General features: G+C 39.2%; 1 protein-coding gene across 5 annotated transcripts in view; it reads left to right on the top strand.

Moving 5' to 3' along the window:
• kirrel3b (kirre like nephrin family adhesion molecule 3b) overlaps window positions 1-5796 on the top strand; it is a 174541-nt gene extending 168745 nt beyond the window's left edge. For all 5 annotated transcript variants that reach the window (XM_044355332.1, XM_044355334.1, XM_044355333.1 and 2 more), the window contains one exon: window positions 804-5796. In XM_044355332.1, coding sequence (XP_044211267.1) covers window positions 804-1265 — 462 coding nt within the window. In that variant the 3' untranslated portion in view covers window positions 1266-5796. The remainder of the gene's footprint in view (window positions 1-803) is intronic.
• Window positions 5797-17548: the final 11752 nt, after the last annotated feature.

Below are 17548 nucleotides of genomic sequence, written 5' to 3'. Positions count from 1 at the left end.
GTTTTTTTTATTTTTATTTTTTTATCCTAGTTAATGACAGCATGCATGAGGCGAGAGCAGAGGGGGACTGAACAAGAGATAAAGGCCAGACACAAACAATCTCCCTGTCTACTGTCTGATAATGACAAGCATAACAAGGATCCTCTCAGGTTGTCGCTCTCATTTCCCCATTATGAGCATTCTTCTTTGGATTTGCCACTATGCTCACTATGCTTGACATTCACACTCATTCACATGAGAACCACAAAACACACACACACACACACACACACATGCCCTAACTGGACCCTTAGCAACAGCACGGTGCCTGCAGACTAGCAGACAAACAAGTGGCACAGCTGTAGCTTCAGAAACCATTTCAGTGAATACATGAAATTACAGACACTACAGTCTGTTTAGGTCCAATTAAAGCTGGTTTGTGAGGGAACTTTGCAGTGACACATTGGATGCCAAACTATGAATCATCAAGGCCCGCTTAATTAGCGTGAAACATGATTTTAAGGTTAGTGTGGGGGTTGACTAAATCCTAGCACTAAGCTTTGCCAATGTTTTTTGTTTTTCCGTGATGTACACAGCATCCTCTTCCCTTATTTATTCACCAATTTGAATGGTAATTACTGCCAGTTTGACCTTGGCTCCTGTTGAGCTTTGAGAAGAATGCATGTAAATGTATAAAGTATAAACAAGGGGGTGGTTTTCTTTTCCTTTTGCCCTGTGTTTCCTCATTCCCCCTTTTAATGTGCTATTAAAGATACCCCAGAGAAAATAAATAATAGTATTTCCATTTCCTGTGTTTTCAATAGGACCCCACAAATGGCTACTACAGTGTCAATACCTTCAAGGAGCACCAAACACCTACCATGGCAGGGAATCAGTCCACTGAAGTAAGGAACCCCACCAACACAGGCACCCTGGGCAAGCAGCGGGTACCGACGGGCATGTCCTTCACCAACATCTACTCCACTCTGGGAGCAGGTCCCAACCGTCTGTATGACTATAGCCAACGCTTTGTGCTGGGCATGGGCAGCAGCTCCATCGAGCTGTGTGAGCGGGAGTTCCAGCGTGGCTCGCTAAGCGACTCCAGCTCTTTTATCGACACGCAGTGTGACAGCAGCGTCAGCAGCTACAGTAAGCCAGAAGGCTATGTGCAGTTCGACAAAGACAGCAAGGCATCAGCCTCCTCTTCCTCCCACTATTCCCAGTCCTCCTCGCAGAACTCAGACCTCACCCGGCCCCTCCAGAAGCGCATGCAGACCCACGTCTGACCACCAGGGAAGGAGGCTGTGTGAACAGGGTGTAAAAACCGGCCAGGATTGTTAAACTGTGAAAGAATCAGCTCCCAGGAGCCCCTAAAGTAACAATGTTACTGTATGTGTCCTCTGGACACCTGGAGATGCAAGAGCTGGTAGGCTTTAATACACCATGTGACTTCTTCAGACTTCTCAATGTCCCAAAAAGTGGATCAAGAAGCCTTATATTTCCCTCATGCTTAACTCATCACCTCCTTTTTTAACCCATAATCAGAACTGTGCCACAGAGAGGTTATTTGCCAACACAGAGACAACCCAAGTTTGGAATATGAACGTTCAATTCTTGGTTGCTGCAGTGGAATTGTTCACGGATTAGAGCGCAGGAATACCTCAAGGCTTTGTATGACAATCAGCTCCCCTGGCAAAGACCATTTTTGCCTTTGTCATTCAGAAAAAGTGAGATTGTTGTTATGAGTGTTGAAGGACTCAGCACGAACAGCACGATAATGAGTGTGAGCCAATGTCCTGCTGCTCTCTTGTAATTCGAAGCACAAAAATTGAATGTGCACATGGTTTTAGTTCTTAAAGTGATAACTCTTCCCTAACCCCACCTCCCTCTGCACTCTGTATGTTAAGCTTGGCTTGTTGAAACTCGTCTCATGTGTAGGTGGAATAAAACTTTCTCCATGTGCCCACAGACGTCTCGAGCGTTACAAAGAACAGCTGTTTTGTTTTTTTTTTTGTTTTTTTTTTCTCCACAGCGATATCTGGGCCACAGAAAAGAGCAGATAAAGAGGGGCTGAGATCTCATTTTAAATCCCTGAGTCATTATTTTTCTTTGACACTGCGATAAAAGAATATCAGTGTACATATGTGACTGTAATTTCTTTTCTAGCATCTAATTTCTGACTCTGATTTCACTCATGGAGGACTCTTAATGAGACATGAGCGCCTCTTCTTGTCCTGCAAACCCTATCTACTTCACCTTCAGTGTCTGTTTGAACTGTGTCAATACAAACTTAGACAAAGCGAGATAGACGTACACTATCAGCTCTTTTGTTGATGGGGAGCTGCATCCTCCGTGGTATAACTGCAACAAATCCAGCTCCAAGCAATGCAGCAGTAAAGCCCACAAACTGCAAACTGTGCTGCACTTGTGAGTTTCTCCTGCTAATGCCACAGATCATCAGCCATATACTTGAGGGTACCTGTTGAATGAAATGTAAACATTATACTTCAGCGGAGCTTCTTGTGTGGTTATCCCATTGCTTTTGTCAATATCACTGTTGACACTGGAGCTCAGTGAAACCTGACTGTATACCTTCCTGTAATCGTGCTGATCATCAAGGGACATGAGAAGCAAATTTAGGAAATGTGTTTTATTTTGCTGTCTGCTCTTCATTTTTTTGGCTACTGTGGAGCTAATGGTGGCACGCTGACTCTTTACAAGTGCATCTTTTTTTTTATTTTGTTCCGTTTTGCACTGTATGTGACATTTGAAATGGGGTTTATTATTTATCCACTGACACTGTATTTGTTTTAGTTGAGAGTAGAGACAGAGAGTAGTGATTTAACTCGCACTTACACCATTTTTCTAAAAGTTTCAAAGTGAGCCTGTTGTCAAGAGTGTTGTAGTCATGCACTGTGCATGTTTTGTGGCAGAACACAAAGTAATGACTGGGGAGTTTTGCTTTTTTTGAAGCACAGAACACTGAGAGTCCTTTTGCAGATTAGTGAAGATACTGTAGTAAGTGGGGAAAAACATCATATTTCAGCCTGGATGATACCACCCACCACACTAAATAAGCCGTTAACCGTACGAAGTTTGTGATCAGCGCTCATCATTATTTCCTGAAACTGTGTTAGAGCAGGCTTTGATTGATAAGAGAATCCCTTTTAACATTCTGTAACGGCTGCAATCCAGCCTGCAGTTGCATCATACGTTTCATCACATTTGATTTTAGCCATTAAAAGCTTCATATGTCTGTGGGCAGTCAAGGTCTGCACCAGCCATACTTTATAAAATCAGCTTGTTTGTTATTTGATCAGTTATCTGAAGGGTAAAGGGTGGTTCCTGGAACTTAACAGCAAATTGCTGTAAAACAATACTGGAAATGATGGCTAACAACATTAATGTCACTTCTGTATTGTCAAATCAAGCAAAAAAACATAACATAAAGTATAAAAGAATATGATATATCTTATCTAATTACGTAGTTTCTCAGTATCTTCCGTAGTGCAGCAGTCAGTTGGGATGAAGTGAGCCTGAAACTGAAATCTGCCTGCTACCCCATGAAAAACCAAGCACGGCATTTCCAACAAAAGCAAGTTGTTGTTGTAAGCACTTTACATATGATTATATTCAAGGCATTTGAATGGGGTTTTCCACTTGAGTGCCAGTGGTTTGGACTCTAATTTTACAAATGGATTGGCGCCCATTGTACAGCTTAAGACAAAAAGCTCTGTTTCAACGCTGATAATCCAGCTTGGCACTTAGCAGACTGTATATAAATCTCTAATGCTGTCTTTCTCTGTATATAATTTTTTCCTGGCTTTTCTTTCTCTCTCAGTCAGATTTCACTATATTAGAGCTCAACAAATCCATGTGGCATCAAAACTGTACAGACAGACAATCATTTTCTCTTTGTTTCCCTTCCAAAAATTTCATCAACCTTGCTTGTTTCTCACAAATTACATGAAAGGCTTATGCAAGCACTTTCCCTTCCCCACAGAACTCACAGGGAAAACTCACACTCTGTACACCAAGCACACAGGAGGCTATAGGATGAGAAGTTGAGCTTAGCTGGGACAGCTTTGAAGTGAGATGCAGTAAGAGGTTATTATATCTTCAGCCCTTCTGAGAGATGCCAACATGTGCAGCAATATATAACATCTGGCACCATGATGACTGTCAAATATGTCTGTGCCATTTTTTATTTATTTTTCCTAGCATTTATAAGTGCAGTATAAAATAAATGTCTTGCCTAGATAACGGTAGTAGTCAGAATGATTTTATTTTTATGAGACAAGACAGTTTTCATTTTTAGAATTATTTGCTTACATTATGCCTCCTTTTACTTCAGCGGCATCATAATTCAAATAGTTTCACCTTTCAAAACGTATCATAATGCAGACATTCAGCATGTCTCTCCCTAAAAACAAAAATAATTTGGTTTTCCCGTCAAAAGGGTCCAGTTTTCCTTATCTGATGCAGCTCCCACACTGATCCAAACATAATGCATTTTCCCAGTCCAGAGAATCTGCTCACTGCACAGCAAACAGATAAATATTTGATAGGCCAGCCTTCTGTCCCATCCCCCATGGCAGCAGCTACAGTGGGCATGAGTGTACCACAGGATGCGAGTGCCATGTCAGTCTCTGGGAATCAAAGCCCATGAGGGGTCCAGAGTCTGCCCTGTTCACCTGTGGACGCCTCTCCGGCTGGTGCTGGTGGCGCCTGTTTGCCTGGCTACAGGCACTGCACAGATGCCAGGGCATAACAGATGAATAAACACAAAGACCCGGAACAATTACAAGGGGTTGCTGCCCTTTGCTGATACAACAGAGCAAGCCTTTCAGAGCTGAGGATGCAGGGTAGTCTATTATTCAGAGATGCTAGAGACTAGCCTGTAGTACACAGGATAAGGGCATTTCTAGTGAGAGGCAACAAGGTTATAAGCAGTGTGAAGAGAAGACTGGTTGGTAGGTGATTGTAATGGCTTCTCTGCCCACTGGCTATATTATATTTGTTTACTGCACTGCACAAAACTTACTGCTTAGTCTGAATAAACTGGGAAAAAACTGATAAAGAAATGCCAAACATTAGCACTGACAATAACTCGCCTACGCCTGCAAAAGGTGGTTTACATGAGGCTATTTGAAGTCTCCCTCATTGTATGATAGGTGTTACTATCCATAATGGAACACATTAGAGAAGGTGCCATTCAAAACAACCCTTTCTTTACTGTGTAAATGCTTTCTATCACTCAGTTTCTCTGTTTCTCTCTCACTCTCTTTTCTTTTCTACCAATGCATACCTTGATAGTACTTTAATAACATACAACTGTAAGGTAAAGGGCCTGGACTAAATAGTACAGTATTTGCAAATAATGCTCAGAAGTTGCTTCAGCCTACTGGACTCACCAGGAATCAGTGCGGTTTGGTTTGCAGCATACGATGTGAGATAAGTCACAGAAAATTGAAAGAATCACAGAAAAACATTTGAAAGTCAAATGAGTACACTTGTCTGTGATTGGTTGAATTACTCTGTACTCCGAATAACGCAAATACATTTGCAAATACTACATGACCCAGGTCTGAAAAAGTACTTAACTTAGATGGTCATTTCAAGAGTTTGTATAAATAGTAAACCATAAGCATAATGAAAAGACAACATGTAAATTCTTCTGGGTAAACCACTATTTTCATGCAGTGGCCCTCTGTATCTAAGAAAAAAAAAAGAAAAAAGGTTGTATTTTAACTGTACTGGTCTGTGAATCTATGATGCTTTTGCTCTGTATATTTGGAGAATAAAAATACTGTTTGAGTTTGTGTTTATCTTGCACTACTGTCTGTCAGTGAGGATGAATGAGATTTGAGGGTGAGATTCACATGGGATGCTTTTACTACTGCATGAACATATCATTTGCTCAGTTGGATGCTTTTTTTGCGGAGGATTAAAGACAACATTAAAAAACTATAAGCCTTCACAATCAGTTCTGAATAGGGGTCTTGCGGAGACACTATATAGTTTTGTATACTGGAAATTTTGTGTTGGTTATGCAAATAGCTCTCCTCTTTAACAACAGCCCTGTTTTTATACACTCTATGTAAAGATGGCTGTGCACACTGCTAAACAATTAAAACTTAAAAGGAAATTCTCATTAATATTACAACAAAATATACAATGTTCAGGGAAAAAAAATATAAATCATTAATAGCCCAAGTGAAACATTCTACAACCCCTCAAGGGGTGGAAATGAGGGCAGAAAATAAGTGATTTCAAACAGTGCATTCATCATATCTATAAACATGACAATCGCAGCAAGCCAAAAACTAATAGACCTAAAACCAGATAACAATAATGAACCTGCTATGGTCTGTTTTCTGAATTCAGTACTTGCTGTATCCGTACGTTTCCTATATATCTCTCTGATTTTTTTGTTTCCTTTGCTTTTACCTTTCTGATGCTGTTTGCTTTTGTTGTGTCTCCTCAAAGTAAGTATTGGCCATTAAAATAACAACAACTGTCTCTTTTGGCTGACAACACCGGACAATTTAAATTGAGGGAAAATTCTTGCGTTGACGTTATGTTGGTGGCATGTGGATACGGTCTAGATTTGAGTTGAAACTAAATGAATTTCCATATAGTGTTTTGTGATTTGGGCTGATTATAACACATGAGAGAGAATGAGGAAGAGGGATGCTAAATAAGGGGATGTAGAATCGATGTCACAATCCTATTTACAACAACAACCCCCAGATGCATTTCCACAGAAATAGTGACAATCACACAGTCACATGCCTGATTCACCCAACACTACCTCAGTCTTGTACAGTCGGCCACTGATCAGCTACTCTGAGCAGTTGAAGAGCAGTCCGCGCCTGGCTCAAGTGTACTTTAACAGTATTTGTTAAGAGTGGGCAGACTGCTGTTTATTCACTACCCCCTCTGATATTTTCCTAGGCAGTCAGCAGATTCACACCATTACATTTACATGCAGCCCTTTAATCTATTAATAGGACCATTGCAGTCTTACTCCAAATGAAATGAACTCACATAAACACCTTAGGTTGTCTCAAGCACTGGCTCCGATCTTAAAGAACCAAAATTTAAAAGTGATTTGAATTCCCTCATGCATAGAGTCAATACAATGCAGGGGCAATTACTCTTTAGCTGGATTAGTCCTGCAGCCTGCATGGAAACGTACTATTCTTGAAGTCGCGCATCAGAAACAATTCCTTGATTTGTGAACGCTGTGTGGCTTAAAGGAGAAAAAGTAAGTCTTTCACTGCTGCACATCAAACAAGTACCCAGACAGACAAAGGACTCAGTGTGCCTACATAAGGTTACCTCAAAGCATAATCAGTCTGGTCTTGATACTGAGAATCCATCTGCCAACAACATGTTTTCCCTGGAAAGGCTTTCCTTGCTGAATAAAAAATGCTTGTGTTTTGCAAACATTATACAAATAGCGCCATTTGTGACGGATTTGACTAATCGCGGAGATCCAACTCATTACTAAACAGATCTAGGCCAGACATTTGCTTACAGTATTGCTTTAAACGCTCTCCTTGGAACCTCTTATTGGAAGGCACTAATCATTCACTCCTTCCCCTCTTGACAAAGTAGAAAGCTTGCCGAGTCCCTCATGGGCCTCACCTCTTCCAAGAGATACAGTATTGTTCTAAAATGACTCATAAATGACTCTGCATCCTTTCAAATGAGCAGTTATGGCAGGCTACTCTGTCATGAATTACCTTGGCAGATAATTTGCGTTTGGAATCCAATTTAACAAAGGCACAAATTTAGAGCGAATGGCAGGCTAAGCGTTTGGAGCGCCGACGCACTCCATTACTAAATGATCTACAGGCAGGTATTTACATGGTATGAGAGGAAAAAATGAACAGGATGAACAACACGTGTGTGAGAGTCTAAAATCCTCAAATGTTTGATGCCTTTATACTGTAAGTAGTCATGTTGTGTGATAGCCAATTTTTACATTCAGACTAAAATGGTCCTGTTCTTTCTCTACTTTGACAATCTGATTGGATTGTCAGTTAAATTTGTCTATAGTCTCCAAACCGTAAACCATATGGTCTAATAGCAAGCTGAAAAGTGTTGAATGACATGTTGAAGCAAAACTCTACACTGCTGCTTTATTGATGCAATTGCCTATGAAATGCCTCCTTTATAGCCATTTGTTTATTAAGGACAGCTGTTGCAGCGGAAAACTCACTCAAGCAGTATCTGTCTCTTAAAACATGGAATCGTGATCCCTAAAGAAGAAGTATAAAATCATATCTGTTAACTGCACATTACTGTAAGTTGAGGTGAAAGTGTATAATGAAAGCACTCAGAATTTGGTGTGAGCATTTTTATTTCAAGGTATTGCATTTTGAATAATCTAGTAACAGCATCACACCTGGACACGGCTTTGATTGGTGAATTGTTAAATCTTTCAGACCAGGAAGGTTTGTTGCGTTTGAGCTGACATAGCCTCTGGATGCCTCCACTCGGCAGGGCTGCATTATTTAAATCAGATGAGATGGTTCTGACTGTGAATCAGACCCCCAGTCCTGTGAGTGCTGAACGCGTTGTAATGCCCTGCTAACTAAATGATAGATATTTGAAAACATTGCAAAGGATGTTCTTTTCCGGAGACATTTAATTATAATAAGTACATAAATCATGACAAGAGTGGAAAAAAAAAATATTCAGTGTTATTTAATAAATCAGCTCCTTTAACCAAGTCTGCACAGAAATATCTTATCATATGCAGCTCAGAAAAATCCAACGATGAAGCAACCTTTTTTTTTATATATATATATAGATCTTGCTGTGTATGTTTCACACAACAAAATATATCAGGGTAAAATCCTTTAACATGTTTTCACAAGCAAGTGTACACTGCAAACATTCACTGTAGTGATTCCCCACCGTCAATACGCTTCTATCCTTGGATTCGTCCTTATCCTTGCATTTTCTTTTCTTTCTTTTTACCTCTACACAGTTTCCTTAATAGATGCTTAGTCCACAGTTGAAGCACCATTAAAATGCTGCTCCTTACCAGCTCCTGGGGGGTAAATAAAACAGAAAATCTTGTGGCCTTGCGAGGGCACTGAAAATCGACTGAGGTGGCGCAATGTTTTTTTTTTCTACCGTAGGAATGTGGATTTAAAGTTGGTTAAGATAAATAAATCTCCCCTCCCGATTACAAAGCGACTGCAGAGTCAATCCCAGGGAGCATCTTAAATGAATTATTGATCCCATGACCTTTCCTTGTGTTAAGGTTTGCTCTTGTTTGTTTCAGCTCTGTTGACTGGACTCACACTATGAGCAATTTGGATTGATCAAACATTAGCTTTCCATATTAGACTGTTAATTATTCTGGCTGTATTTGCAGAGTATTATCACAGGTGAAGCATGGGACTGAGGGCATGTACTATTAAACATGCCTCAGCACGTACGAACATATGTGTGTGTGTGTGTGTGTGTGTGTGTGTGAGGGAGTTCTTACTTTTTGATTTATGGTCAAATTGATTGAAAGGACATTTTCTGCAACATAATTGCACAGTGTCCTTGACATTTGAGCACAAACAAAAGTCAAACAAAGTCAACATACAATGTTTTAGAGCTCTTTCGGGGAAAAAAAAATAAGATGCATGACAGATAGTGGACTTAATTATATTCTCCATCATGTACTGTGTGTTTGACAGGGCTTGTTGACAGAGAACCGTCTGGGTCGGGTCCTATTGTGCCAGTTTAGTGGGAAGAAATGTCAACCAGTTAATCTTCTGCCAGTAATGATGTGATAGATGTGTCTTCTTTACAGAGGCCTGCTTTAATTTAATCCCTGGCATGTTGACATTTTGTAAATGTAGACAGGCTGAAGTATATAAATTGTCGGAGGGTAGAATAAGAAACAAGACTTGGCCAATTGTAAAGCAGAATGACAGCATGCACATAGCAATCATCATTTTCCTAGTTAAGGTTTGGTTTGCACTTCAGTGGTGAGGGCTATTTTTAATGGTTGAAGCTCTTAAATTGCTTTTCATTTGCAGTGCATTCAAAACAAATGGAACGGCCCGCAGACGTGACATTTGGAGTGCAAGCCTCTCTTCTATTGCAAATCCATTTGTTAGACTCGTCTCTTTGAGTTGGAAGCATTCAGGAAAATGTTAGCGCGTACGGACATGGACAGTGGACACAGAGAGAGTTTGTGAGAGAATAACATGAGCAGTTGTTCTGGCAGCTTGAGACTTGGGTGTTTGAAATCCAAGCTTATCTAGTTAATTCCTGTAAATCATGATGAAACATTGTTTATTGCAGGTTGATAAAAGACAGTGATGACCTTTATTTCAGTTAATCCACTGAAATAAAAGATCTTTCTTTCCCAAAGCTGGAATAGAGAAAAAAACAAGACCTTGGTCTCTGATGTTATCAAGAGAAAAGGGCTGGAGTTGCTTCAATGATAAAGAATAAAGGGATGAATTTTTGTCCACCCGTTGATCAGCTTGTGAGAGAACTGTTTGCGCAAATATTGACTCTACTCTCATGGTTTATTACATAGATAAACCATTTTGGAGTTTTTTGAGCTAACAAATTGATAAACACTTCATAATGAACACAACACATTCAAGATGCCCTGGAAGATGAAGTCCAATGAAGAGAATAAGGAAAGTAATTGCAAAACTATATAACAATGCAGAAAATTGTAACTTGACAATGACGGAAAAGAGAAAAAGTCAAAGACGGACCGCCGCAGAGCTCAGCATGGTTTTATTCTGTGTATAGGGAAAGAGGTGGGTGGGTGACAGACAAGCTCAAAGTGCAAAGTGTCACAGACTCTCTCGTAGCCTGAGATGACTGGCAGTAGGCAGATGGCTTCCTTCATGCAAAGCCACAAGAGGAGAAGGGTAAAAGAAAGAGACAGAGGAGAGGTGCCCACACATCACCCTTCAACTCCTAACGATGCTCACCCCGCCCCCACCCACTGCTTGGCCAAATGAGTGCCCCACATAGCGCCCGTTGCACAGCTGCTGGCACCGACGTGACTCACGATGCCATGTTTCTGCCTGCTGGATGGAGACGACGGAGGGGGCGTTAGTGTGTGTGTGTGTGCATGCTGTAAGAGTGTCAGAGAGACCGTTTTTTGTGTGTGTGTGTGTGTGTTTATGTAGAAGCGGCGCACAGGGGGAGTGTAAAATGGGTCAGGGATAAGAGTAGCCAAGGCTTCACAGTGGGTCGGCATGGAAATCGGGGTCGTGCCAGGCCCCTTCTGCCCCCACAATTCACCCCGGAGCGCAAGGTCCAGCGGAGGGTGTAATAATGCCTTAATTGAGCCATGGATGGGAGTTATTGAGTTATTCACACAAGCGTGGAAGGAGGGGGTTAGGCCCAGGGGTTGTGACCAAGCCTGTAGTCAAGGAAGGAATGGAGAAAGGACAAAAAACAATGAGTCATTTCTCTAATGAGCTAAACATTCCCTCTAAGTGTCTCTTGGTCGGTGAGATGTAAACCATTCACATTACAAAACAAGCTCTTTGACAACATTATGTGAGCAGAAAGTTACTAATTAGGCACACAAAAGCAAAAGCCAATCCTATGAGGATTTGTAATGAAAGATACTGATGAGTATTAATACAGAGTTTTTCATTTAATTATTATTTTTTTTCTTTCTTGCTGGTCTGTCTTCCCATCTGTCTGCCTTTCTTTGGAGATGACCTTAATGCTTGTAGCAAAATGCAGACTGTTCAAACAGCTCAAAAAGACATCAGGTATCAAGTGAAAATGGCAGACTAGAAACTATTGCAATAAAGATAAAACGTTTAAGATCAGATATCAAACATACAGCACTTGCAGATATTCTGTTTTAGAAGCCCAAACTCTGCTCATTTATGTGTGGTTGTCACTCAGGGATTATGATTCCATACTGCCCCCCTGTGTTCACAAGATATGACAACATTTTTTTTTCTGTCAACAGTCAGGTTTATTTTCTTGACAGTGGTTTGAGCAGCATGTAACTGTAGCTCTATAGAGCTCACTTATAATGTACATAAATGTTATTTGTCACATACACAATACATGTTTCTACACAAAACTGTCCTGTTATAACACTCCTTTTTAATCGGAAATGATTATAAATGTGCCGTTGCAAAGAATGAGTCATAGGCTGCAAATGTTTGTCCTAGAGGCTCTGAAACATTAGCAACCTTATTTGCATAATGAGGAAATTTGGAACTGATTTACACATATGGAGAAAAATTTTGACACTCAGGATTAAAATGTCAAGCGTAATCAGGGCGCAGAATTAGATGATTGAAGAACACCTCCATCTGTGATAATAATTAGAAGTCTACGGATTGGAAGAAAACTGATGTGGAAGTCAATCAAATACCTTTCAGGTGCCTTAAACTACTTAATCCACAAGGAGTAATTTTCACCGGAGCAACCACTTGTTTAATTATCTCTCATTTAATTAACCTTTGATGCTGTAAGTGTATCATTTATCCAACACATCAATCCAATTCATCCAGTCAAAGAAATGTCTGTGCCAGGATGGTGTGTCATTGTGCCCCAAAAGTTTCTTATTTGTGTGATGCTTCATAAAGGGCTTTCTAAGATTAATATTGATTTACCCTAAATGTTAAAAATCCTAATTATCTCAATATCCCACGAGGAGAACAGTTGGGGTGCAATGAAGTGATAAACTCTTTTGATAGTGAGGTGGAAGAGGGCAAAAGGAGGCGGGAGAGAGAAATCTGGACTGAAAAGAGATGGGAAATGTGCATATTCAAATGAGAATTAATTTAAATGTCATCGATGGATGATAAGGATATCTGAGGTAAACAACACAGAGCAGGGGTTTAGCTATTTAAATTTGGTTTTAAATCTTCTGTGTTCAGTAAAAGGAAAGACAAATGTCAGGCTTCAAACTGAAACATATTGCTACACAAATGACAAACTGTACTAATGATTAAAGTCAAGCTGAAATTAAAATTCATTTTTGCGGAGAGATCAGTATATATATATTTCCTGTTTGTTTTAGCTTTTGCACTTATTTCGTCAAGAAAAAAAGAAGCAATGTGTGTTATGTTTATTTTTCTGCCATGATAGCGCCCCCTACATTAGTGATTCACAGGAAGTATACATTTTTGGATCTGACTGACACCTTCGGTAATGGTAATTTGATTGGTGCAATATATGTGTGTGTGGGCACTAAAATAGTTTGTGATATTACACAGAATTTCAACAGCCTCACAAGCAGTTACCAAGTTGAAGGACTGGCATTGTTAGCCGTTGGTAGCTAACATTAGTAGTTAACTAACATCTATGATTTGAGTGTTCTATACATTATTACCACAATGGATGTTGAATATTATAATAATGGACAGTGGTCTTAAAAATACTATCTAAGCTTGCTGAAAAAGGGGGAAAATATGTCTTGCATCAATGCTTGTAGGCTATACAGGGCTACAACATGCTCCGGTGAGTAGCACAACACAAATGTTGACAGAGCAACACTAGCTCTCAAACATCAGTCAACAGCGGCCATTGGAAAAGCCCACCCAGCAATTTTAAGCTTTGACACTGTTTCCACTAGTAAGTACAAAAATGGTTTTATCCCTTTTTGAATAATGGAAAATGCACTCAATAGTTGCAGTATGTTTTTTTTTTCCTTACACAAAATAAAAAAATTCAGTTCAACATTAAAGTTACTACGTGTAGACTTAACAGATATATAATTTATCAGAGTTGCTCTGCTCTAGTCTGCAGCTGCTGGCTCAGTAAGGCTGGAGAGAGTATTCACAGATATACTGGCAGACAGTGAAAAACATACTGTACGGTGATCTTTTTTTTTTTTTTTTTTTTACTCTTTTAAGAACTTTAAATGATCAGATCCCAATAAAGTTTACAGTACATAGCGAAGAGCTGCACAAACTCACTGTGTGGCTTGCAGATGTGTTGTACATTGTTGCATCAGTACGAACAGATGGAATGAAGTAGATGACAAAGGTCAGGTGAACCGTCCAGATACAGCAGATCTGGATGGCAAAAGAAAGATCTGCGTTATGAAAACACACAACATCAATACCAGAACTAGCAAGTAGAAATAAAAAGTGTGAGACAGCAGGCTGTGGATGACAGCATTAAGACACTGTGTGGGAACACAACAGGTCAAAATATCCTGCCATATGCAATATGTGAAGAAAAAGAAAAATATGAAGAAAAACAATTGCAGTTTGCAAACATCCATTAAGAAGAGAAAAACCTCCACAATACCAAATATATGATGCCACATAGATGTTTATTTTTCCTCATTCAGCTCATACAGGTCAGTAAGAAAATATGAACACTTTTTTTCATAAAACTTTGAAGTAAGTAAAGTTTTCTGAGGTGCTTTGATGGAGTATTAAGTCATGGATGCCTTTGCCTTGCAACCTTTCTGAACATTTCTTACCTTTCTGACCTTTCAGAGATTAGTTTGTTTTGTAGCCATGCTGACAAACAGCTCTATAGGCCTGCGAGGAGAATGGAGTTATGTCACAAGAATCAAGGACTGCATTCCTTATTTAACCCACACAAAAAAAAAACAACAAAAAGTGAAGCAAGAGCCAGTAAACTCAAAAGCTGTTGTATTGTACTGTTCGGTACAGTAACTGCAGCAGGCAAATTGGATCATGATAAAATACAGTATTATTGATTGGATTTCTGTGTGGGCCAAGATCCTGACTTTATTTGCACATTGACATGGTGAACAATATCATGGCGAGCATTCCATTACGCAAACAAACACGCGTACACACCAATGCTGCCCCAAGGCAATTCACTGTTATATTTCAGATGAACGATGTGGAATACGAGGGAGGGAATCATATATCTATGGTAAGAGGGGTACAGTGTCAGACCTGAAGAGCATCGACTAATTCAAACCAGAGAGCAGTGGGTGCACAAGTCAAAGCCAAGCCGTCTGAGAGTGATACCTGTCAAGCCCGAGGCCTGAAACTCAATACTGCCAAAGGAGTCCTCACGAGCCTATAAAATAAGAATTAAGATAGAAAAGAAGGGAAAAAATGGAACCTGGCTGTATCTGACCAAAAAGTCTGCTGTACAGTACTTCAGTGTAAATAGAATTTCACTGAAGTAAGAACTCAGTGGAGACAAAGAGGGACTAAGAGGGATTAAATAAATATGTTTCTCAATCTGACAACCTCTCTGATTAAAATATCCCCAAGTATGTGAAAAGTAAATATTCTCACAGAGAAAGAGGGATGCAACATACTGGACAAATAATATAACCTTGGCATTTAGGTGTGTGTATATTTGAAGCTTATGACAAACTGCCAAAAGCAAGGTGCAGCAGCGAAACAAGTGTTTGAAACAGCTGTAGGCTACTGTGTTTTGAAACAGTCAATAAAATTACTTTATATTAAGGTAATAAATATACACATGTCAATTAGATGGTAATCTGCATGAGAAAGAAAGAAAAAGAAGGGGAAAATTCAGTTATAATAAAAAAGCTTATAATGATCAATTGGACCCGGTCAGACATGATCACTATAAGCAGTTTCCACAGTAATTAATTACATTTTTTTAGGGAATTTGTAACATTCTCATGAAATGAAAGCCCATGGGAATAGGAGTTAGAGCCTGCAGGTCGATGATGGAAGCTTATCAGATGAGTCTCCTGGGAAGCTCGTGGAGGAGATGTGGGAGGTGGTCTGTTATACAATACTTGGTTTTTAGGACAAAAGGCTTTACAAACGCACAATATGTGATTAAGACTTAACAAAATGGTAGATTGTAAACTTATCGATCTTGTTCATATTGTTGTTTGATTTTTAATGCACTTTTACGGATATTATGTTGCCATTCTCTTCGGTACAGCTGTTACATATATGATACAATAAAAATGTTGAACTTGTACCTTTGAGCCTCTCTTTTCTGATATTGTAAAATAAGAAATAAACTATGTATTTAAAGCAGTAAAACAGGGCTATAGTTACCTATTTTCTATATGTAAGACCCTTCAATGTGTGTATTCTTGTAATTTAAATGGCCACAACTTACAAATCAAATGAGAAATTATATGGTTATTAAGCACTGAATGGTTACAAATAGTAGCATATGACATTTGTGCAAGAAAGTACAGTGTGGGAAAAAGCAGAAGTGACACTGCACATTTCGAGTGAAGACTGACTGAATTTGATTAAAACATATCCTCCATTATAAACCAAAAAACATTCAATGAGAAGTAAATCTGTGATTAACAATCAGATTAATCAATCATTTAAAGTTCCAGTTCAAAAGACGTCCTTATAACTGACCAGTGTACTCACCATCACAATTCATGAGATTTGAGATTTGATCTCAGCTCACAATTAAGCTGAGAAAAACTGTGGAAGTTGCTCTACTGCAACTCTCTTGGATTGTTAGTATAATTCATTATGTCTTGGAAAAAATAAAATCCCTTTGACATCGCTGGCAGTGGTATTGTTCGTGTATGAGGCTATATTGGTCATAAGACTGTTTGCAGTGTGCAAGCTTGTTCAATTAGCTAGCTGCTGTCACTGATGAAAAGCTATCTTGTCTGTCTAGACAGCCAGAAATAGAGCGAGAAAAAAGCTGTAAATACAACTCAAAACTACAGTCTATGCTAAAAACTCATTAAACTCAAACTTTAGTCACTCAAAACACAGAACTGGACCATTTAGATTTTGAATTGAATTCGTCTTCAGGGGTGAACCAAATATTTCTATGGAGTGTTTGTATTGTGATTTCAAGGGTAAAGATGAACAAAGGAAATTCTTCTCTTTAGCTGAACATTTCAATGACATTTAAAGCTACATTTGCACTCCCAAAAGGTAAGTAACACAAAACCTGCAGATGAGATTGAAAATCTTGTGTTTAGTAACTGTCATAGTGCTCTGATCTTGTGCTTGTGTAGCTTTTGCTTACATGTAAGTATTTATGCAACACAAACGTTAGTTAAATCAGGTTAAAACTGAATGAAAAAATCTGAGTAATTGTAAGAATAGAAGAACCTACGATATGAAGATCCCATATAATTCCTTACTTACTTACTTACTTATTATTAAAAAGGCTTTTTTGTGCATGGTGTGTTGTCATCTGAAACAATTCACAGGATAACTAATAAAGTATGAGAGGTTTGCTTCAGTATATCTAAATAACAGCATCACATCAGTGTGGAAATGACATGAAATTAGGTTAGATCACAGACTGGTGTAAGCTTTGATTTCCGCAGTCTTTTCTATCTGGTCAAAAGAAGCCGCAAGCATGTGAGATGCAGCATCTGTAGTTTCAGAGATAATTATTAGTATAATTGGATAAAAAATGTCAATCAAATCTGTAGTGTGAAAAGTCGACCATGCTGTACAAAACTCAAAGTGAGGAAAAGATCTAAAACATTATTCATATATTCCCAATGAACATACTGAAATACAGTACCAGTCAAAAGTTTGGACACACTATCTCATCCCAGTGAAAGGGAAGGTGTGTCCAAACTTTTGACTGGTACTGTATGCGTTACTGCTTTGGTCTTGGCATCATTCCA

This window comes from Thunnus albacares, chromosome 6, assembly GCF_914725855.1.
Source record: "Thunnus albacares chromosome 6, fThuAlb1.1, whole genome shotgun sequence".
In the NCBI taxonomy this organism is placed as follows: Eukaryota; Metazoa; Chordata; class Actinopteri; order Scombriformes; family Scombridae; genus Thunnus; species Thunnus albacares.
Note: the sequence above shows the minus strand (reverse complement) of the source record. Positions and strands in the feature narration are given on the sequence as shown.